Here is a 24,341-nt window from a genome sequence, read left to right on the forward strand (position 1 = left end):
GCATGAAAAAGTTACCCCCCGGGTCCTTTTTTAAATTTTTCTCCTTTGAACTTAATCCTGTGCCCTCTAGTAGTGGACTCTCCTACTCTGGAAAAAAGACCTCAGTTATTCACTCTATCAATGCCTCTCATAATTCTTTAAACTTCAATAAGGCTACCCCAAGCCTCTAATGTCAGGGAAAATACCCCAGCCTATTAAGCCTTTACCTATGACTTAAACCATCCAGTCCCAACGACATCCTTGCAAATCTTTTCTGCACTCTTTCAAGTTTAACAAATTCATCATCTGCCATGGTATGATTCAAAGCCATCTACCCAAAACCTGAAGCTCTTGATTACTGGTCTAGTTATATTTGTGCTATGCTACAGCCTCCCCTTTTGGTACGAACAGTGGGAAAAGGTGCTGAGTGCTTACATTTATTCTTATAATGCAAACTCATACCTGTAAACAAACATATAATAAGTTGGACTCAAATTTGATGGGATCCCTTGGAGGTAAGACCACCCATAAATGTGTCTGCAATTTATAATTTGATCAAGTCATTGTCAGATAGGCTCCAAAGCTCTGAGTTCACACTACTGTTTTCAAAGAACTGACAGGACTGATCTGCCAGATTAGCAGCACACATAGTGCTCACATTCCCAAATTCAAAAAATTTGAGAGACAGTGAAATATGAGGAAGAAAACTTCAATTGTTGAGGTGTTGCTGCTCAGGGACCAAAGTGGATCATCTAACTGATAAAATTGGGTGATTGTTAGTTGCTGAAAGTTAGAATATATGCAGTTAAATTTAGATGAGGTAAAGATGGCTCAGTGGTTAACACTGTTGCCTCGCTGTGCCAGGTTTCGATTCCAGCCTCAGGCGACTGCCTGCGTAGAATTTGCACATTTTCCCTGTATCTGTGTCAGTTTCCTCGGGTGCTCTTGTACAATGAAAGGGGAGTGGCAAGTTCTCCCATCTCGGCTTTTAGCGGTGTGGCTATTCACTGAAACCGTTCAGGCAGTTTGAGACTGCTGAGCCAAATAACAGCTACATGTAAGAGGGTGTTCCATGCTGTCATCTGTCTCCCTCTCTTTTTCTCTCTCTCTCTCTCCTGTAAGACCCTGTGTTTGATTTTAACTTTCGTGCCAAAGAATGTTTATAGGGATTGTTGCAAGTTTTGGGAAATGTATCATTAAGTTGGTAAAATCTATTGGATAGATTAAGTTATTCTGTATTTTGTTCTCTTTTGTTTGTGTTTCATTCAATAATCTTGTAAATAATTTCTATTATATTTAAAGCTAAATGGTTTAACCAGGTGCATCCCTCCCAGAATATCTGTGTTATACCTGCTTAAAACAACTAGCAAAGTTAGAGTCTGGGCTACTTTCTTGAAATGTTTTCATGGGGTCTGGCCTGGTCCATAACAGATTGGGATTCTTTGCAGGATTTGTTCTATAATTCCAAATTGGGATTAGGATAGCACTTTTAGTCACCAAGTGTATTCTCGGGGTGGAATAAAGTGACTTTGGGGGTTATGCGAAAGGTGCTTAAGGCCAAGCTACTGGAATTAGCAGACAAGCTGGAGTTGGATCTGCCTCCTTCCATGAGGAAAGGAGAGACAATTACAGCAATAACTCAGCATTTAAATTTGCTGGAAACACCATCAGAATCTTTAGAGATGGTCAAAGCTCAATTGAAAATGAAACAGCTTGGGTTAGAGGCAAAAGACAAGGAAAGGGCGACAGAAATGAAACAGTTTGAAGTACAATTAAAAGCAGAGGAAAGAGAAAAAGAATGAATCACTTTAGAAAACAAGAGAAAAAGAGAGAGGAAAGGAACCAAGAGAGGGAGTTTGAACTTCAGAAATTGGCATTTAGACAGGGATTCAAAAATTCACAATCTGAAGTAGTGAGATCTCATGGAAGAGCAGAGAATTAAAATGGCAAGATTAGCAGCTGACGTAGCTGATGATTATGAGTTGGTCCTTACATCAAAATTTGGCTTCCAAAATCAATTTCAAGTGTGAAGGATAGAAATTGGGGAAAAAAGAAATCCTTGCCTGTAAAGTGAAAGGTAGATCTTGGTGAAGATCACAAGGATAACTTACTACAGGGTAAAAAGGAATGTCTTGAAGGGGAAAGAGAAATTAAAAAGCGTTGGTGTTTTCACTGCAATAAAGTAAGCCACATGAAATTGGTGTTGGTAGATTATGAAAAACACTGGGAGGTCAGATGTAGGAAAACAGGATAAGCCAGTGAATTTTGTTCGAATGGTAATGGAAGCACAGTGGAGACTAGAAAGCTGCATCAGAATGTACAAGCTGGTTGGAGATTGGGTAAGTAGGAAGTGCCAAGGGGATCCAAGATGGTGGCAACCCAGCAAGTCTGAGTCTACAGTGCTCCTCCTAAGACTTGAGCAAAGTGTCACCACATTCACCAAATCATTTAAAATAGCTGTTTAATTTACTTAGTTGTTTAGTATTGAATTTAAACAATTTAATCTTCAGTAAAAATGACTAAAGGGAAGGGAGCCCACAGCTCTCAGCAAGCAGGGACCCCTCCCCCACCCTCTCCAGCTGCAGCAGAGGCATCCACAGCCGCCCCAGGGGACTTACCTATGGTGGCGAGCCTCGTGGAAATCATCTCCAAACTGGATGCGAAGATCGGCGCTTTTATTGAAGAATCCTGAAGTTGATGGGACTCACTCTCGGCCGCGCTGCAAAAGCACGACCGAGACATTAAGGAAATCGAGCGCCAAGTCGGAGGGGCGGAGCTAAAGGCCGCGACCTCCGAAACTACAGCGCAATTGGCTGTGGATCTGGAACAGCAAGTCCGGACCTTAGAGAACCACATTGACGACCTCGAGAATCGAGGTCATTGAAAAAATATTCGTTTGCTGGGCCTTCCCGAACGGGGAGAGGAAGGCCAGCTTACAGGATTCCTTGAACAGTGGCTTCCACAGCTGTTGAATCTGGAGGCTGGATCAGGCCAGGTAAGGGTGGAAGGGCCTACCGGGTTGCAATATGCTGGCCCGGCTCGAACCAGCGCCCCTGCCCGATCTTGTTCCGGCTGCAGACCTATAAGGAGAGGCAGATACTCCTAGAAGCCTCTAGAACTCTTGGAAAAGATCCCCAAGCCATGATCTATAAAGGATCCAAGATCATGTTATTCCAGGACTTTTCCCCAGCTCTGGTCTGAAAGAGGAAGGCATTCGATGAGGCGAAGAAGTGTTTAAGGGACTTAAATGTTCAGTATTCCTTACGCTACCCAGCGACGCTACGCTTTAACCATGAAGGATCTGTGTATAACTTCGGATCGCCAGAAAAGACCAAGGAATATTTGGACACTCTTAGATAAATTGTAAGAGATAATTGATGTTGGTTTGCCTTCCCCCGACTCTGGTTTATATTCCCCCCTTTTTTTTAAACCTTATTGTTTAGTATTATCTTGGGGGTGGGGACAGGGATTTATTTATTTGTTCTCTACTTAACGATTTTGTCCCCCCCTTGAGTTTTTTTAAATTTTATATATATATATATATGTGTGTGTATATATATATATAAATATATATATATAGGCCGGGGGGGTCTGGTTAATGTTGGTGGGGGGAGGTGGTTACCTTATTCTATTTTACCTCTGTCTCTAGGAGCGGGGTTGTTTTCCCTTGTTACTTTGTATTATTATATTTAATTATTACTTAAGGTTGTAATTTTATAGTTATACATGTTTATACATGGTATTAACATTACCAAATATATCCAGGTGTTGGTGTGGGTGGGAGTAGGATGCTCACTGTTAACTCTAGCTCTGTAGTATATTTGAATTTTCCTCATCCTATTGAGGAGTGCCTGGGTCAAGGGTGCGGCACTGGTTGGGAGAGGATACGATGGACCTTTGGAAAGGAAGTGATACCCCCTGTAAACAAGGGGGAAAAATCTCCATTTAAATACGTTTTATATTTTTTTTATTTAGAAATAGTTTTTTTATTATATTGTTGTGAGTGTATTAGAGCGCCTTTATTTTTGTGAATTTTATATGGTCTATGCTCGGGATGTTCTGGATAGGGTTTCCCCTCCCGAGGGGTCTCGGATTTGCCCAGATGATTATGGTTGATCAGTCGATTAAGTGGTGCACCTGGAATGTCAAGGGGAGTAATTCGCCAGTCAAAAGGAAGAAAATATTATCAAATCTCAAGAAAGAAAGGGTTGATATAGCTCTCCTACAGGAGACACACTTGTTGGATAAAGAACACTTGAAATTACGACAGGGTTGATTTGATCAGGCCTTTTTTTCTTCTTTTAGCTCAAAAAGCAGGGGAGTTGTTATTCTTATTCGGAACAATTTCCCTTTCAAAATCCTAAATCAGATAAAAGACGAACCTGGACGATATATTCTGATTAAAGCCCTTATAAATGGAGAGGAATATGGGATTTTAAATTTGTATTGCCCCCCAGCACAACCTTTTAAATTTATAACGGAAGCCTTCTCAAAATTGATGGCTCTCAGTGCCCGTCATACAATTATAGGGGGAGACTTTAACTGTATTATGGATCCGGAAATAGATAAGATTCCCAAGAATACTGCCGGAGTATCTCCCAGATCTAGACAATTAGTGGATTTGGACAAAGAATTAGGATTAGTAGATGTATGGAGATGTTTTCATTCACAGGACAGAGATTTTTCTTTTTACTCCAATCCACATAAATGTCATACCAGAATTGATATGTTTTTTGCCCCCTCGATTTTTTTAAATTCCATATTATCCTGTAAAATTGGTAGTATAGCAATTTCCAATCACGCTGCTGTATATATGGAAATCAAGGCGAGGAACAATGGGGCATTGGCGTATGGACCCCTTCCTGATGAAGGATAGTAAATTTGTAAAGTACTTCTCTCAAGAATTTAAAACTTTTTTAGAAATTAACTTAGGTACGGCTAGCAACCCATCAATGATGTGGGAGACCATCAAAGCTTATGCACGAGGTTTGATCATCTCATACTAAGCGACCCAGAAAAAAATTAAAGGGAGAACAACAGCGTCTGTTTTAAGCTCGCTTAAAAGCAGCTGAAACAGCATACGCTGATAGACCTTCTATTGTCAAATTGCCAACGGTTACGGCCCTTAGGACAGCTCTAAACACCACGCTTACCCAAATGGTTAAGGGGGAAATATTATTTGCAAAACAAAAGTGATATGAATTTGGCGACAAACCGGATAGATACTTAGCGTTTCTTGCAAAGAAAAAAAGGCCCCTCAAACTATCACGTCTATCAAGGAAAGTATGGGTATTTTGACTCATGATCATAAAAGGATTAACGCAATCTTTAGAACATTTTATTCTGATTTATATAAGTCGCAGGATTGTGAAGACAGGACTATGGATGCAAGACAGGAGGATGCAATCATTTTTTTACAATTTGACCTTTCCGGACCTAACTCCGGAATAGTTATCGGTCTTAAATGCTCCCCTAACAGTCCAAGAAATACTTGATGCAATCAGGCAACTTCAGAGCGGTAAGGCACCTGGCCCAGATGGCTTTCAAGCTGAATTCTATAAAGAATTTACAGGAATATTGGCTGGTCCACTTATGGACATGTATACGCATACAGTAAGGGCTGTCTCCCACCTTCGTTGAAAGAGGCAAATATCTCTCTTATCCTTAAAAAAGGAAAGGACCCAGAAGATTGCGCGTCATACAGACCAATATCCTTGCTAAATGTAGATTTTAAAATCCCTTCTAAAACGTTAGCATTGAGACTAGAAAGGGTATTGTCACATATCATAAAGGAGGATCAGACGGGATTTATTAAGGGCCATAGATCATCCAATAATATTAGAAGGGTTTTGAATATGATTCAAGCCTGCCATCAGGGAAAGATACCAGGAGTAGTAGTCTCATTAGACGTGGAAAAGGCATTCAATAGGGTTGAATGGTCATATTTGTTTTACACATTGGAAAGGTTTGGTGTTGGAAAGGTGTTTACCAATGGATCTCAACATTGTATAGTGATCCCAAAGCAGTTGTGGTTACCAATGGATTAGGCTCGGATAACTTCAGTGTGGGTAGGGGCTGCCGTCAGGGATGTCCTCTCTCACCATTGTTATTTACGCTAATAATTGAACCACTAGCAGAAACTATATGGGCTGATCCTAATATAATGGCCCCGAGGATTGCAGATGATGTTCTTCTATTCCTCAGTAATCCTCTGATGTCCGTGCCTCGCTTAATCCAAGTTATTAATACATTTAGTACATTCTCAGGCTATAAAATTAATTTCTCAAAATCAGAGGTTATGCCAATGGATGGCCTTGCTATGATACCCCACTTAGTGGACGGATCCCACTTTCCCTTTTGGTGGTCCCTGGAGGGTTTCTTATATTTAGGCATTTTTATTTCCCCAGTATTTGGTCAGTTATACAAGGCTAATTTTGTGCATTTACTGGAAAGGATAAGGCAGGACCTCCGTCAGTACTATTTATCATTTACTACATGATGAAGTATCGGGAGATATGGACAATCTGCTTAAAACATGGGATCAGGATTTGGGACTAGAAATCTCTATAGAAACGTGGAAGGACATTTGGGAAAATGCCAGAAGAATTACCATCTGCAACAGAACTCAGGCTATCCAGCTGAAGATACTTCATACGGCCCATATAGCAATGGATCGATTGGCAAAATTTAAGGCAGGAGCATCTCCAATATGTCCCAAATGTAAAATAGAGGTGGGCAGTCTTGTACGTTGCCTATGGACCTGTCATAAGATCTGTAGATACTGGACTACAGTAGCAAATACCCTGACAGAAATTTTAGGAACGGAAATTACAGTGGACCCTTTTGGGCTTTTCGAACTTATCCTCCCTGGATATGCACGGGAAGAGATTATTTTCTATTCTCTCTTTCTGTGCAAGGAAAAATATTTTGGTAAACTGGGTGGCTGAAGGCCCCCCTGGACTTTCAAATTGGCCCAGGTTAATTATAGAATGTATTCCCCTTGACTTCCTTACAAACATGGTGCACCGAAAGACCGAATTATTTCATAAAATACGGCAGCCCTTCTTGAATTATATAAATACAGATATTTCGGCTATCCTAACAAAGGCTTTTATTTAATTGAGATTGCGAACCTGGCTGGGAGAGGAATCCCGCACGAATATGGTTTTGTTACGTTTGATGTTAACACATTCCGAGCATGTATCTCACTATCCAATTTCTGTGTTATCCGTTGGATTTTTTTTCATTCTCTTATTTGAATAATGTAAGAGATTTAATTATACACTCTGGTTAGTTGTAGGTTAGATTAGTAGTTAGTTGAGTTTTGTTTTTTTTCTCTCTCTGTATTTTTCTTTTGTTAAATTTTGATTATTATTTATTTAAGATTTAATTGTATATCAATGTTTGTACTTGAGAGTTTTTTTATTTTTGTAAACCTATAAAAATTTTAAATTCCCAATAAAAATATCTATTAAAAAAAGTAGGAAGTGCCAGATCTTCTTTAACCATATATCTGCAAAGATAAGGTTTACTCAAATTGGCCAGGAGCAACAGGCAAAGAGAATGCAATATTAAGAAATACAGGATCCTCTCATTCTGTGATGTTGAAAGATGAGGAGATATGTATCTCTGAAGGACTGCTGCCAGAAAATTTACTAGTTATGGGAATTCATGGTGAGACAAGAAGCACTGAATTATGTAAAGTGAGGTTAGAGTGTCCAGTGAAGCATGGAGGAGTCATGAACAAACTCTCTGCTCCAGGAATACAATTTGTCCTTGCTAATGATCTAGCTGGTTCACAGGTAGGAGTACTGCATACGGTGGATAAAAAGCCAGTGGAAACTCAGGCAACTAAACTTTTGCAGGACACATATCCTGGAATTTTTCCTGACTATGTAGTAATGAGGTCACATGGTCACCAGTTGAAACAGGAGAGATCAAAGGGTACAGATAAGAAAGTTGAAGTGGAACTAGTAGAGACCCTGTTTGATTAGATGGTCAACTCAAAACAGATAGATGACACAGCAGACATCTTTAGCTGAGATAAATTAACCGAGTTACAGCAGAAAGATGAAAATTTAAAGCAAGTGTATCAAAAAATATACACAGAAAAAGAATCCGAATGTATCCCTGAATGTTATTATCTTAAAAATTATGACTTATTGAGGAAATGGAGACCATCACATATTCAGGCAGACGAGAAATGGGCAGAAGTTCATCAAGTTGTATTGCCAGTGGGTTATAAAGCCATAGAGATGTACAGCACGGAAACAGATCCTTCCGTCCAACTCGTCCATGCCGACCAGTTATCCCAATCTAATCTAGTCCCACTAGGTAGCCACCTGGCCCATATCCTTCCAAACCCTTCCTATTCATAACCAATCCAGATGCCTTTTAAATGTTGCAATTGTACTTGCCTCCACCACTACCTCTGGCAGCTCATTCCGTACACGTACCACCCTCTGCGTGAAAACGTTGCCCCTTAAGTCTCTTTTATATCTTTCCCCTCTCACCCTAAACCTATGCCCTCTAGTTCTGGACTCCTCCACCCCAGGAAAAGGACCTTGTCTATTTATCCTATTCGTACCCCTCATGATTTTATAAACGTCTTTCAGGTCACCCCTCAGCCTCCAGCACTCCAGGGAAAACAGCCGCAGCCTATTCAACCTTTCCCTATAGCTCAAATCTTCCAATCCTGGCAAGAATGGAGATGTTGCGAGTGCTGCATGAGCTACCACTAGGGAGTCATTTAGGAGTAAGAGAAACTCAAGCTAAAATACAAGAACATTTTTACTGGGCTTGGCTGCACAAGGATGTAGGTGACTTTTGCCACACATATCATACATATCAGGTAATTGTTGAAAAGCATAATGGGTCAGGCAGCGTCATGTTAAAGGGCTTATGCCCAAACATCGATTCTCTTGCTGCTCAGGTGCTGCCTGACGTGGTGTGCTTTTCCAGCACCAAACCTTTCAACTCCGATCTCTAGCATCTGCAGTCCTCACTTTCTCCATGTCAGGTAATTGGAAAACCACTGACAGTAAGAAAACCTGCACCTTTAATACCTATTCCTGCTTTTGAGGAACTTTTTACAAGAGTCTTAATTGATTGCGCAGGACCCCTAGCTCAAACAAAAAGTGGGAATCAGTATTTGTTAATAATAATGGATGTGTCCATTAGATTCCAGTGCCTCTTCCATTGCACACTATCGCAGCTAAAGGGATTGTAAAGGAGTTACTCAAATCTTTCACTAGATACGGACTACCCACAGAGATACAATCAGATCAAAGGTCAAACTTCACATTCAACTTATTGAAGTAAATTATGGACAGCTTAGGAATAAAACAATTCAAATCTACTGCATACCATCCAGAATCACAGGGAGTGCTAGAAAGGTGGCATCAGACATTAAAGATCATATTAAAGGCTTATAGTCAAGATGATTGGGATAAGAGAATTCTGTTTGTGCCATTTGCGATCAGAGATGCACCAAATGAATCAACCAAATTCTATCCATTTGAATTCATTTTTGGGCATGAAGTGAGAGGACTGCTAAAATCAATTAAGGAGAAGTTGGTAATTCAGAGACCACATATTTGGACAATGTGTCAAATTTCTGGGAATAATTAAATAGAGCGGGAAGTTAGCATTTAAAAGTATCACAGCATGTAATGAAATAGGAAACAGATAAATCAAAAATTCAATTTTGCTATTGGGATAAGGTGTTAGTGTTACTTCCAGTGACAGGTGAACCTTTAAAAGCAAGGTTTAGTGGACCTTATTAATTTGAAAGAAAATTGAGTGAGGTGAGCTATTTGATGAAGACTGCAAACAGAAAAAAAACTCAGACTGTGATGTGAATGTGCTCAAAAGATATGTTGACAGGGAAGGAAAGCCAAAGGAGAATGTGTTATTGGTTACTATACAGGGGGAAGAACCAAGTTCAGTAGATTCTGAATTGGACATTCCTCAAACTAAATTGGACAATGAGGAAGTTCTGAAATATTGCTATAAATTATTGAGTTATCTTCCAGAGGAAAATCAAAATGACCCGAAAGAGTTATTACTATGACATGGGGAGATAGGTAGAAATAAGTTGACTTATCTCTAACCTAATTATGCATGATGTAGATATAGGAGATACTGTTATGATTAAGCAACATCCATATAGACATAACACTCTAAAGTTGGCACAGGTTCGAAAGGAGATTGAACGCATGCTCCGAGATGACATAATTAAAGTGAGTTACAGTGACTGGAGCTCACCCATTGTAATGGTGTCAAAGCTAGATGGTACCCAATGGTTATGTGTGGACTAGCTTAAAGTCAATGCAGTTAACAAAGACTGATACATATCCACTTCCGCTTTCGGAGGACTGTATGGAAAAGGTGGGACAAGCAACTTATATTTCTAAGTTGGACTTGCTCAAAGGATACTGGCAAGTACCTTTGTCAGAAAGAGCGAAGGCAATTTCAGCTTTTGTAACGCTGGATGGACTGAATAAGTTTAAAGTCAAGCCATTTGGTATGAAGAATATACCAGCCACATTTCAGAGACTAACTAATAAGGTAATTGCCAGATTACCCAATTGTATTGTATATATTGATGACCTGCTGATTTTTAGTCACACATGAAAAGAACATTTGCAACATTTATCTGAATTGTTCAATTGACTTTGGAAGGCACGCTTTTGGACAGAAGTGAATTTGCCAAAGCCAAAGTCACCTTCCTGGGCCATATTATCGGACATGGACAAATGGCTCCACGGAATGCAAGGACAAAGGTATTTGGGGAGTTTTCCATAAAGCTTTGACTGAAAATTCATACCAAATTTTCGCAGTGCGGCTGCTCCACACACTGAATTGCAAAAGAAAGGCAAGAAGTTTCAGTGATCAGAGACAAAAAAAACTACCGATGCTGAAATCCAAAATGGACAGGCAAGAGGCTGGAAGAACACAGCAAGCCAGGCAGCATCAGGTGGTGGAGAAGTTGATGTTTAGGGTGTAACCAATCCTGAAGAAGTTTCAGTGGACAGTGAACTGTCAGAAGACAGTTGACAGCCTTAAAGCTGTGTTAACCACTGCCCCAATATTAGACATACCTAATTATGCAAAGCCATTCAAGGTGGCAATTGATGCAAGTGACATTGGTCTTGGTGTTGTGCTCTTGCAGGAAGATGATGAGAAGATAGAAAGACTTCTCAGATATTTGTCCAGGAAATTGAACAGCATAAATATTCGACAATTGATAAGAAGACTTTGAGCTTGGTGTTGGCATTACAACATTTCAATGTTTATGTTACCAGTAATGTATCTGAGGCAATCATGTACACTTATCGTAACTCATGGAAGTTTGTGGAGAAAGTTAAGGACAAAAATGCCAGACTGTTTAGATGGAGCTTCTTATTACAGCCATTCAGTTTTGAAAGTTGAGCATGTGCTAGGATGAGAAAACGCGATTGCCGATGCATTGTTGAGACTTGCATAAGAAACAGAGGCTTTCGGTGGCAGGAGTGAAACGGAATGAATCGAAATGTAGTAGTGTATGTTAGCATGATGATTGTCAATGTAATGTATCTATGTGTTATAGAGTACTAACAGTTTAAGATCAAGGAGTTTTAAAATGAAGCCATCTTTGGATATTGATGGGATTTTTAAAGGGGGGAGGTGTGATAATGCTGCTGCTCCTTTAACAAGGTTATATTGTCCTTGTTTTTTCTCGGGAGGTCATAAAATTACAGGGTCCGAAAAGTCTGGGCTTCTATGGGTTGTAGGGCCAATTTGATTCTAGCTAACAGATACTGACCCATGAAAAAAAGTTTAAAAAGAACACTTGTACAATGAAAGGGGAGTGGCCAGTTCTCCGAGCTCAGCTTTTCTCTGGTTTGACTTGGTTTTGGCAATCTGGCTATTCACTGAAAGCAGTCAGGCAATTGAGCTCAGAAACAGCTACATGGAAGAGGGTACTGCCATCTCTCTCTCCCTTGTAAGACCCTGTGTTTGATTTTATCTTTTGTGCCAAGGTGTATTTTTGGAGATTGTTGCAAGTATTGGGACAGCATCATTAAGATGGGTTTTTGGACAGGTTACATTATTCTGTATTTTGTTCTTTGTTGTTGGTGTTTCATTCGGTAATCTTGTAAATTCTGTTATGTTGCATCTCTCCTGGAATATCCATGTTACACCTGCTTAAAACATTGAGCAAAGTTAGGGTCTGGGCTACTTTCTTGAAATGTTTTGATGGGGTCTGATATGGTCCACAGCAAGTCTCCCCAAATAACTGAAGTCTTTCATCTTTGATGCTGTTCTAGTAGATTTTCTCAATTTTCGTGAAGGCTTTGACATCCTTCTTAAAGTGTGTTGGCAGAACTGACTCTAGTTGAAGCCTCACTTGTGTCTATAAAGGTTAGTAGGTCTATACTAAAGCCAAGAATCCTATAAGACTTTTAACAGCTATCTCTACTTGTCTAAACAAGTCATGTCCACAGACGTTTGTTTTACAAATACAGGTATTTCTGTTCATGTACTGTCCTTTTAAAATTATACCATTTGGTCTATTTTTCTCTCCTCATTCTTCTGATTATATTGCACCAACCACCTCTTTCACTGACCCCCAACCCCAGCTCTTTAGACATGCTCCTCTAAAGTCCTAGTCCTCCTCTAACTTCTTCTCTACTCTGCCAGTCCTTGTTCCTTATCTTTTCCACAAATAAAATAGCTCGGAGGAAAGGTGTTTTCAGCCACTGCTCCCACAAGATGCCTGTGCAGCTACATATGAGGTGTACATGGTCCCAATTGAGCTTGGCACCTGTTACGCCTGCCAGTGTGTTTTAACTCTTACATCTAGCAAAAGAACTGCAAGTCCACTCCTAATAATAATAAACAGCAATATTTATTTAACATAGTTAATACAATAACAACAAAATACACTATAAACTAACAATTTACCCTATAAATCTACCTTGTGCTTTAACGTAACTCTAGATGATTATGTACCACCACACCAGAACTTGGCCATGCTTCATGTGGTGATGTTGTCTGGTCTTCTTCTCCCGATGACCTCAGGGGTACCTTCTCTTAGAGTCACAGAGATGTACAGCATGGAAACACATTCTTTGGTCTAACCCGTCCATGCCGACCAGATATCCCAACCCAATCTAGTCCCATCTGCCAGCACCTGGCCCATATCCCTCCAAACCCTTCCTATTCATATACTCATCAAAATGCCTCTTAAATGTTGCAATTGTACCAGCCTCAACCACATCCTCTGGCAGCTCATTCCATACATGTACCACCCTCTGTGAAAAAGTTGCCCCTTAGGTCTCTTTTATATCTTTCCCCTCTCAACCTATGCCCTCTAGTTCTGGACTCCTGACCCCAGGGAAAAGACTTGGTCTATTTATTCTATCCATGCCCCTCTTGATTTTGTAAACCTTTATAAGGTCACCCCTCAGCCTCTGATGCTCCAGGGAAAACAGCCCCAGCCTGTTCAGCCTCTCCCTGTAGCTCAGATCCTCCAACCCTGGCAACATCCTTGTTAATCTTTTCTGAACCCTTTCAAGTTTCACAACATATTTCCAATAGGAAGGAGACCAGAATTGCAAGCAATATTCTAATGGTGGCCTAACCAATGCCCTGTACAGCCGCAACATGACCTCCCAACTCCTGTACTCAATACTCTGACCAATAAAGGAAAGCATACCAAACGCCTTGTTCGCTATCCTATCTACCTGCAACTCCACTTTCAAGGAGCTATGAACCTGCACTCCAAGGTCTCTTTGTTCAGCAACACTCACTAGGACGTTACTATTAAGTGTATATGTCCTGCTAAGATTTGCTTTCCCAAAATGCAGCACCTCGCGTTTATCTGAATTAAACTCGATCTGCCACTTCTCAGCCCATTGGCCCATCTGGTCCAGACCCTGTTGCAATCTAAGGTAACCCACTTTGTTGTCCACTACACCTCCAATTTTGGTGTCATCTGCAAATTTACTAACTGTACCTTTTATGCTCGCAACCAAATCATTTATGTAAATGACAAAAAGTAGAGGGCCCAGCACCAATCCTTGTGGCACTCAACTGGTCACAGGCCTCCAGTCTGAAAAACAACCCTCCTCTACAATCAGAGTCCTATACCACGGAGACAGGCCCTTGAGCCCAGATTGGTCCATGCCGACCAAAATGTCCCTCAATGCTAACCCCATTTCTCTGCACTTGGCCCACATCCTTCCAAACCTTTCCTATTCATGTATTTGTCCACATGCCTTTTAAATGTTGTTAATGTACCTGCTTCAACCACTTCCGTTGCAGCTCATTCCATATGTGTACCAACATCTGTAAAAAAAAAAAGTCGCCCCTCAGGTTCCCTTTTATTCCTTCCCCTCTAACCTTAAACTGATGCCCTTGAGTCCTCAATTCCCCAGCCCTGGTTAAAAGACTGAGTGCATTCACCCTATCTATGCCTCTCATGATCTTATACACCTTGATAAGATCCCCCTCAGTCTCCTATGCTGTAAAGTTAAAAAGTCTTTATTTGTTCAAACTCTCCCTGTAACTCAGACCCCTGAGTCTTGGCACCATCCTTGCAAATTTTTTTCTGCACTCTTTCCAGTTTAATAATGTCCTTCCTATAGCAATGTGACCAAAACTGAACACAATATTCCAAGTGCAGGCTCACCAATGTTCTGTACAACTGCAACATAACTTCCTAACTTCTATACTCAATGTCCTGACTGATGAAGGCCAGTGTGCCAAAAGCTTTCTTCACAGCCCTATCTACCTGTGACTCAATTTTCAGAGAACTGTGCACCTGAACTCCAAGGTCCCTCTGTTCCACTACACTCCTTAAGGCCCTACCAATCACCATGAAAGTCCTACCTTGATTTGACTTCCCAAAACACAAGACCCAACACCTCTCTATATTAAACTCCACTTGCCATTTCTCGGGCAACTTTCCCAGCTGATCAAGGTCCTGCTGCAATTTCTGACAACCTTTCTCACTGTCCACGATAACTCCTATTTTAGTGTCATCAGCAAACTTACTAATCATGCCTTGTACATTCTCACCCGAATCATTGAAAGAGATAACAAGTATTAATGGGCCCAGCACTGACCTCTGAGGCACTCCAGTAGTCACAAGCCTCAGTCCAACAAGCATCCTTCCACTATTACACTCTGCTTCCTACCATCAAACCAAACGTGTATCCAATATGCCAGCTCCCCTGGATTCCATACGATCTAACCTTTCAGAGCAGCCTACCATGTGAAACCTTATCAGAGGCCTTACTGAAATCTATATAGACTGCATCTAGCACCCTGCCCTTGTCAACCTTCCTAGTCACTTCATTCAAAGAACTCAACAAATTTGAGAGGAATGGTCTCCCATGCACAAAGCCATGGTGACTATTCCTAATCAAACTCTGTCTTTCCAAATGCATGTATATCATCTCTCAGAATCTTCTCAAGTATCTTACCTACCACAGATGTTAGGCCGACTGCTCTTTCATTCCCAGGTTTGTCTTTGCAGCCATTCCTGAAAAAGGGTACAACATTTGCTACCCTTCAGTCTTCTGGGACCTCATCTGTGCCTAACAATGATGCAAAAATATTAGCCAGAGCCCACAGAATTTCTTCTCTAGCCTCTTGCAGTGTTCTTGGATATATCTGGTGAGGACCAGGAGATTTATTCACCTTCATACATTCTAATACATCCAACATCACCTCTACTGTGATATGGACTGGGCCCCAAGATATGGCCACTGACTTCCTCAAGTTCCCAGTCTTCATTCTTCACAGTAAACACAGAGGAGAAATATTCATTTGAGGACCTCGCCCAGCTCCTATGGTTCAACACATACATGTCCACTTTGGTCCTTGAGGGGTCGTATTCTCTCTCTAGTTATTCTTTGTACTTTAATAGACTTAAACTCTTTGGATTCATCCTGATCTTCTCAACCAATGCTATCTTGCATTCCCCTTTCACACTCCTGATTTCCTTCTTCAGTATGCTCCTGTATCCCCTATGTACTTCCAGGGAACTACCTGTTACCTGAGACATACCTCCTTTTTTTCTGGTCAAAGCCTCTTGTCATCCAGGGTTCCCTATTCCTATCAACCTTGCCTTTCATCCTCACAGGAACATATAGACCTTGAACTCTAGCTTGCAACTTGCCTGAAAACAAACCACTCCAATCAACCCCTGTCAACTTCCATCAAAATTTGCCTTGCCCCAATTTAGAACTTGAACCTGTGGACCAGTTTTGTCCCTCTCCATAACTATTCCCAAAGTGCTCCCCCACTGTCACTTCCGTCACTTGTCTGCCCTGTTTCCCAATAGTAGGTTGAGTTTTGCCCCTTCCTGAGTAGGACCCTTTATATACTGCTCTAGGAAACTTTCCTGAATGCACTTAACAAATTCCACCCCATCTAAGCCCATATTGCTGTGACAGTCCCAGTCTATGTTAGGAAAATTAAAATCTTCTACTATGAGAACCCCCATTGCTCCTGCAAGTTTCCCTAGTCTCCCTGCATTTTTGTTCCTGTAATTCCCGTTGACTATTTGGGCCTATAGTACAACTATAATGTCACCATCCCTTTCTTATTTCTTAGCTCCCTCCACAAGGCCTCACTGGAAGATTCTTTTGGTTGTTTCATCTTTGATTAATGTTGTGATACCTACCTTAATCAAAAATGCAACTTCCCCTCCCTTCTTGGTAGTTGGTCTCAAGTTACTGAGCTGAGCGTGGTGTTGCGGTGATTCTTATACCCGAAAGTCGTCTTCCCCTTTTGGGAGGGTCTTCATCATTCACCAATGAATCAATCAGGCTCAATCACCCTGATTGATTGGACCCAACCAGACATCGGCATGTTGATGGCAAAGTGGTCCTTAGGCATCCATTCCTGAAGGAGTTGGGCGCACGTAGCCTCCTCCAAATAAGGGTATGAGGCACCTCCGTGTCTGGTACACACCGCCTTGATGTTTTCAATCACCCTGAGGATGATATTCCATTGACTCCATTCAAATCCAAATTTGGATGTGTATTGCAAAGGTTGGCAGCTTCCAAGTTGTTGCAAACTGTCTATTGGTAGCCGTAGCCTATCTGGATTGTGTTGCATGTTTATTAGCACAATCACTTTGGTCAAGGCTTGCCTTAGTTTCCCAGCATGCTTTAGTCATTGTCCAATCTTTGTCAATCCATCATAAATTCATCATTTTGAGTGGCCCATGTGCAGAAGGATGGCTGATAGGCTGCACTCTGTATAACAACATGTATTGACCCTGAGCTTTGGAGAAAAAACAAATCATTTGACTGTGATCAAACCACCTACTTCCACTAGAACATGGAGCATGATAATTTGGTTAATGTCAGGATCAGCACCAGTTGTGATGTTCATCTTGCTCCCTCACACATGAAGAATTATCATTTGATAAGGTGCCAAATTAAAGTGTTATCCATGGAGTTGGATCCTAGTATGGCCTATACCTTAGCAGAGAGGAGAGATCCAACATGTTAAGTTTTAAAATTAGTTTGTCCTTGGATTTTATTGTCCATCTCTAGTCACCTTTAGTGTGGTGATATTGGGTGTTACATGTTGGTTAAAACAATTTGGATGACAGGCTTCCTTACCTCCATGGTCATTTAATTGTGTTAGCCCAGAAATACAAGATTTTGGAATTTATGTTCATATAGTTCTCAAATAGCTAACTGTGATGTATTATAACCACGAATGTCACAAAGCTGAATCGAGGGGCAGGTAGTGTTGAGGAAACAGTGAGGCTGTTGAAGAACTTGGACAGACAAGGAAAGTAGGCAAAGAAATGGCAGATGGAATACAATGTAAGAAAGTGTGAGGTTATCCACTTTAATAGGAAGAAGAGGCGTGGATTATTTTCTAAATGGAGAAAGGCTTCAGAAATTTGAAGCACGAAGTGATTGGGAGTCCTCGTTCAGGATTCTCATGGTTAACATGCAGGTTCACTTGGCAGTTAGACAAGCAAATGCAATGTTAGCATTCATTTAATAGGGTTAGAATACAACAATAGAGATGTACTGCTGAGACTGTATAAGGCTCTGATCACACCGTATTTGGAATATTGTGAACGGTTTTGTGCCTCCCTTGAAGAAATGATATGCTAAAGTTGGAGGTGGTCCAGAAGAGGTTTATAAGCATGAAGAGGAATGAAGGTCTTGTCATATGAGAAGCAGTTGAAGACTCTGGGTCTGTACTCAATGAAGTTTCAAAGGATGAATGGGGATCTCATTGAAACTTACAGAGGTCAGGATAAAATGAAAATAGAGAAGGTGTTTCCACTGGTCAGAGAGAGGCCACAACTTCAGTGAGGGGATGACCATTTAGAACTGAGATGAGGAGGAATTTCTTCAGTCAGGGAGCAGTGAATGTGTGAAACTTGTTCTTGCAGAAGGTTGTGCAATACAAGTCATTGAGTATATTTAAGACAGAGGTACAGTCATTCCTTCATATTTGTGATGGTTCTGTTCCTGAGAACCCCAGTGAATGATGAAATTCGCCATGCAGAACTCATTTAAAATTAGGTTAAAAATCGTGGATACTGATTTTTGTTGTTACATAGTTTTTAGCACGGTTAGGTGATATCATGATTCCTGATTTTGTGGATACATGATTTACTGTAGATAGGTTATTCATTAGTAAAGAGAGATGGTGTTATGGGGAGACAGTAGGAAACTGGGGTTGAGAAATTCATCAGCGACAATTGAATGGTGAAGCAAACTCAATGGGTCAAATGGCCTTAACCTGCTCCTACATATTATGATCTTCCTTGTTTTCAGTTATCATGTGACATTCTCAGATGAATGCAACCTCAGCACCTCTGATGTGGCTCAAACAGCAGAGACGGAGAGTGAATATGAACAACAGGTGAGAATTATCTTTTAAATCTGTTTGTTTGGTGTTGTGAAATGAGAAGACTATTTTCCGAAGTAAATTGATCAAAACCACCACTACTTATAGGTTAATATGATGTGGGGCTGTTTCTGAGATTTGACAAACTGTAGAAATACAAACTTCAAGCACTAAAAGTACTAATGATTGTAGGCTGCAACTGACCATGTTTCGTGATAATTCCAAAAATGCCTTAGTCCAGTACAATTGAGCCAGCATTAGTAACATTTATACATGCAGCAGAGTTAGTAAATGTCTGATTTGTTATTTTGCACATTATAATTGGTCAGTGGTGATTACATGAAAGCAGAACTCACTTATCGTTAATTTATGAAGATTCATTTGATTAGTGAATCACAGCCCAAATCTCAGCAGGTAAAATGTTTGGGGAAAGGCGAGGTTGTGGGATCAGAGCCTAACTCTGAACAAAGAAGCACCCATTAAACCAATTCCTCCTATGGTCACCCAAAGCTTTATTTTTAATCCTTAAGCTAATCACAGCTTTCAACCGCTCCCTTTCACTTGCTAATTTTTATCTTTGATTATAACGATCGTATATAATTAATTGGACAAGTCAAGACTGGATCCCCTGTATGTACTGACAAAAAGTCTCCAAATGCTTTCTATGCTAATGTAATATTTTGTGAATTTACATTTAGTTTAAAAGCTTGAGCCCATTGATTGGTTCAATTGTTTCGACAGATTGACCATGAACCATTAGTCTTTTTATGCTCATTTCTCAATTAATTTATCATTTTCATCCCTTGGACGCAGTTCAGAGAAATTTCAGGGAAAGGTGGTTGGAAATGCTTTCTGTAGATGGGGAGGGGAAGAAATCTGTTCTCCTGGAATTCCTATTTGTCCTCAACACACAGACTGTCAGTGCCATGTTAATATATACTTCATGGGAACTGTACAAAGTAGACTTTCTTTCAGCCTTTAACAGTCAGGCATAGAGCTCCCTGTGCATTACAGCTATGTAAAACTAAGCTGCCACATAAGAGCAAAGTGCTGGAAATATTCACATTTGATAGCTTCTGGAGAGGAGAATAGTTAACATTGAATCATTTTTGACTTAAGGCATTAGCTCTGTTTACCTCTCCACAGATGCCAGACCTGCTGAGTATTTACAGCACATTATTTTGGTTCAGTTTCCAGAATTTGCAACATTTTGCTTTATGCCACTTGGATATAATGATGCTTAAATATAAGTCAGTGAAACAGTGCAAGGAATCTGGCACTACATTGAGTTTGTACTTGTTAGCAAAGTATAAGTCAAATATTAAACAAAGAATGAACATGGATTCACATCGTTTGCTTTCCCTGAACAACGAAAGGAAAATAAGAAAGACGTGCATTTGTAGATTTTATGTCATGACCACAAGTCTTCCAAAGTATATGTTGTCAATTAACTACTTCTGAAGTCTAGTTACTATTGTACTGTAAGAAATATGCCAAACAATACAACAAATTCCCACAAACAGTGATGTGATCAGCATAACTGAAGAAATAAGAGCAGGAATGGGCCAGCTAGCCCCTTAAGCCTCTACTGCTATTCAACAAGATTATAGGAAAGATGTTATTAAACTTGAGAGGGTACAGAAAAGATTTACAAGAATATTGCCAGACCTGGCGGGTTTGAGTTAAAGGGAGAAGCAGAATAGGCTGATGATTTTTTTCCCTGGACCTTTGGGAGGCTGAGGGGTGAACTTATCAAGATTTTAAATTCTGAGGGACATGGATAGGGTGAATAGCCAAGATCTTTTTACTGGGCTGGGGAGTCCAAAACTAGAAGGCATATGAATTAGAAGGGTTTAAAAGGGATAGGGGCTAAATGGGACGAGCTGAAAATGTGTTGCTGGTTAAAGCACAGCAGGTTAGGTAGCATCCAAGGAACAGGAAATTCGATGTTTCGGGCCAGAGCCCTTCATCAGGAATGAGGAGAGGGTGCCAGACAGGCTAAGATAAAAGGTAGGGAGGAGGGACTGGGGGGAGGGGCGATGGAGATGTGATAGGTGGAAGGAGGTCAAGGTGAGGGTGATAGGCCAGAGTGGGGTGGGGGCGGAGAGGTCAGGAAGAGGATTGCAGGTTAGGAGGGCGGTGCTGAGTTCAAGGGAATCGACTGAGACAAGGTGGGGGAGGGGAAATGAGGAAACTGGAGAAATCCGAGTTCATCCCTTGTGGCTGGAGGGTTCCCAGGCGGAAGATGAGGCGCTCTTCCTCCAACCGTCGTGTTATGTTCTGGCGATGGAGGAGTCCAAGGACCTGCATGTCTTCGGTGGAGTGGGAGGGAGAGTTATAGTGTTGAGCCACGGGGTGGTTGGGTTGGTTGGTTCAGGCGTCCCAGAGGTGTTCCCTGAAGCGTTCTGCAAGTAGGCGGCCTGTCTCCCCAATATAGAGGAGGCCACATCGGATGCAGTGGATGCAATAGATGATGTGAGTGGAGGTGCAGGTGAATTTGTGGCGGATATGGAAGGATCGCTTGGGGCCTTGGAGAGAAGTAAGGGAGGAGGTGTGGGCGCAAGTTTTGCATTTCCTACGGTTGCAGGGGAAGGTGCCGGGAGTGGAGGTTGGGTTGGTGGGGGGTGTGGACTTGACGAGGGAGTCACGAAGGGAGTGGTCTTTGCGGAACGCTGATAGGGGAGGGGAGGGAAATATATCCCTGGTGGTGGGGTCCGTTTGAAGTTGGCGGAAACGACGGCGGATGATACGTTGTATACGGAGGTTGGTGGGGTGGTAGATGAGAACCAGTGGGGTTCTGTCTTGGTGGCGGTTGGAAGGGCGGGGCTCAAGGGCGGAGGAGTGGGAAGTGGAGGAGATGCGGTGGAGGGCATTGTCGATCACGTCTGGGGGGGAGTCTGCGGTCCTTGAAGAAGGAGGCCATCTGGGCTGCACGGTATTGGAACTGGTCCTCCTGGGCACAGATGCGGCAGAGACGAAGGAATTGGGAATATGGGATGGAGTTTTTACAGGGGGCAGGGTGGGAGGAGGTGTAGTCCAGGTAGCTGTGGGAGTCAGTCGGTTTATAGTAGAGTTCATCCCTTGTGGCTGGAGGGTTCCCAGGGTTCATCCCTTGTGTCTGGAGGGTTCCCAGGGTTCATCCCTTGTGGCTGGAGGGTTCCCAGGTCATCCCTTGTACCGCCCTCCTAACCTGCAATCCTCTTCCTGACCTATCCGCCCCCACCCCACTCCGGCCTATCACCCTCACCTTGACCTCCTTCCACCTATCACATCTCCATCGCCCCTCCCTACATTTTATCTTAACCTGTCTGGCACCCTCTCCTCATTCCTGATGAAGGGCTCTGGCCCGAAACGTCGAATTTCCTGTTCCTTGGATGCTGCCTAACCTGCTGTGCTTTAACCAGCAACACATTTTCAGCTCTGATCTCCAGCATCTGCAGACCTCACTTTTTACTAAATGGGACGAGGTCAGATAGCGATGTCTGGTTGGTGTGAACAAGTTGGGCCTAAGGGTCTGTTTCCATACTGTATGACATTATAAAAAATGATCAGGTAATGTTTTTTGTGATGTTCAGTGATGGGTGAATGACGGTCAGGACACTGGATACAACTCCCCTGCAATTTTCCGAATGGTGGCATGGAATCTTTGATATCTCTCTGAAAGGAAGGCACTGGAGTTTCGCCTTAGATTGTGCTGTTTAAGAGTAATTTAACCCGAAAAGTAACTGGTGAATCACAGCTGGCACACACTGACTGTGTAACTTTAGGTTTCTTCATTACTTTGGTATCAAGTCAGTACCCTTACCTTGACAACTGAAGATCAGTCAAGTGTTTAAGATACAAAATAGCTGTTGTGGTTCTGTTCAATATACAAAATAGCATATTTCATGGCCTCAAGACATTCCAAAGCATGTGACAACCAGTAGGAACTTCTGAAGTGTAGTCATATTTGTAAGAAACACATCAACCAATTGCATGCTGCAAACTCTTAAGAAAGTAGTGTCAAACTCTCAATACAATGAACCACATTCCCAGACTTTCAACAGGACTCAGCAGAAGAATTGAGAATTGTGAGATTCCATTTGCCTCAGTTGTACAACTTAGTAGAGTTGAGTTAGTGAACAAACCAGTCAATTCATTTGTATTGTTGTCATCTTTGCTTTTAGGACAAAACTGATGAGGATAATGATTTGCAAGACTGAAAGAAGTCTGAGAAACCAACAGAACCAACTGAGGACTGATTGCTGGAGTGATCATGAGCTACCAGTACCATAGACTTTGTCATCCTCCCACAGCAATGGTTAACAATTTGCTTTAAAAATAAAATCAAACAGTACTTGAGCACTGTATAAATAATGAGATTTCTTAAAAGGTAATCTGATGTCCCTTTCTCTCCACAAGAATAGAAACTTGTAATTTTCCTGAGTGGGTCATGCTCCTTCAGTCTATGCTAGGCAGTACTTGCCATGGATATTCTTGTCAGGAAATAAACTTTTTTAGGCCTAACTATGCAAGGGCAGAGGAATAAGAAATATTCAAATAGTTTTTCTTATGGACAGCAGATAACATAATAGAATTTATTTGGCTTTGAATTGTAGCTCTTTTATAGTCAAACATGGCTGGTGTTTCATTTAATTCACATTTCAGTTTGATAAGAATTCTTTAAATGTAATAAACAGGTTCTATCAAATGAAAGCATTTGTTTTTTGCATCCTATGAGTAGGAATCAACTGAAGGTTTCATTTGTATTCATGAGGTCTGTGAATTTTCATTTCAAAGTTTCTTCTGGGCAAGCAGTGCGGCTTTACCACTACAGGGATGATGACCAAACAGTTTGTTCATGGTCAATACTAATTACAAACAAATCTTCCACATTGCAGGTATGTTTGCGTGTTTAAAATTGAGCTGTTTACTGGTTGAAAATGTCTATTGTTAGAATCCGGTGTGCAAATGAAAATAAGCAAGGCTTTTAAATGGAGGTTGGTGCTATCATTGTGCATTGCACAGGAAAGAGTGGAATAGAGATTCTGACAGGGGTCTCATGACAAACAAAGCCTTGATCTAGATTTTTTTTAAGAAAAGGAGCCATTAATGTCATTGAAACATAAGTTTGAGGTTCATAACTGCTGTCTGCAATAATTGGGTGTCTTAATAGGGTGCCAACTCTGTCTGGATATGTTAGTTAGATGTCGTCATATAATTGACTTTTCAACTATTGGTGATCCAATGTCATGGAAATTAGATTGACTCGACTCAAATGTTTGCAAGAGCAAAAATAAAGTTTATTTCAGACCTTTGCAAAGGGACCCAATACATTGGCAAGACGCCTCATGTAAGGGGCGTTTGATAGCTTTCGCATTCTCCCTTTATACTATAGCTCGCTTCCCCTCATCAGCGCCTGCATGACTAGAGGCATGGAACATTCAAGTTCCTTTCCGTATATGGAGTTATTTTTCTCATTTCTTGACTGCTGATATGGC

The 24,341-nt window shown here is 41.3% G+C and overlaps 1 protein-coding gene across 2 annotated transcripts in view; it reads left to right on the forward strand.

The window, feature by feature from the left end:
* LOC132836752 (regulator of microtubule dynamics protein 3-like) overlaps positions 1-23,380 on the forward strand; it is an 88,853-nt gene extending 65,473 nt beyond the window's left edge. For both annotated transcript variants that reach the window (XM_060856186.1, XM_060856187.1), the window contains 2 exons: positions 18,789-18,876; positions 23,028-23,380. In XM_060856186.1, coding sequence (XP_060712169.1) covers positions 18,789-18,876; positions 23,028-23,063 — 124 coding nt within the window. In that variant the 3' untranslated portion in view covers positions 23,064-23,380. The remainder of the gene's footprint in view (positions 1-18,788; positions 18,877-23,027) is intronic.
* The last annotated feature ends 961 nt before the right edge of the window (positions 23,381-24,341 follow it).

The sequence above is a fragment of the Hemiscyllium ocellatum genome, chromosome 47 (assembly GCF_020745735.1).
Source record: "Hemiscyllium ocellatum isolate sHemOce1 chromosome 47, sHemOce1.pat.X.cur, whole genome shotgun sequence".
NCBI classification, from domain to species: domain Eukaryota; kingdom Metazoa; phylum Chordata; class Chondrichthyes; order Orectolobiformes; family Hemiscylliidae; genus Hemiscyllium; species Hemiscyllium ocellatum.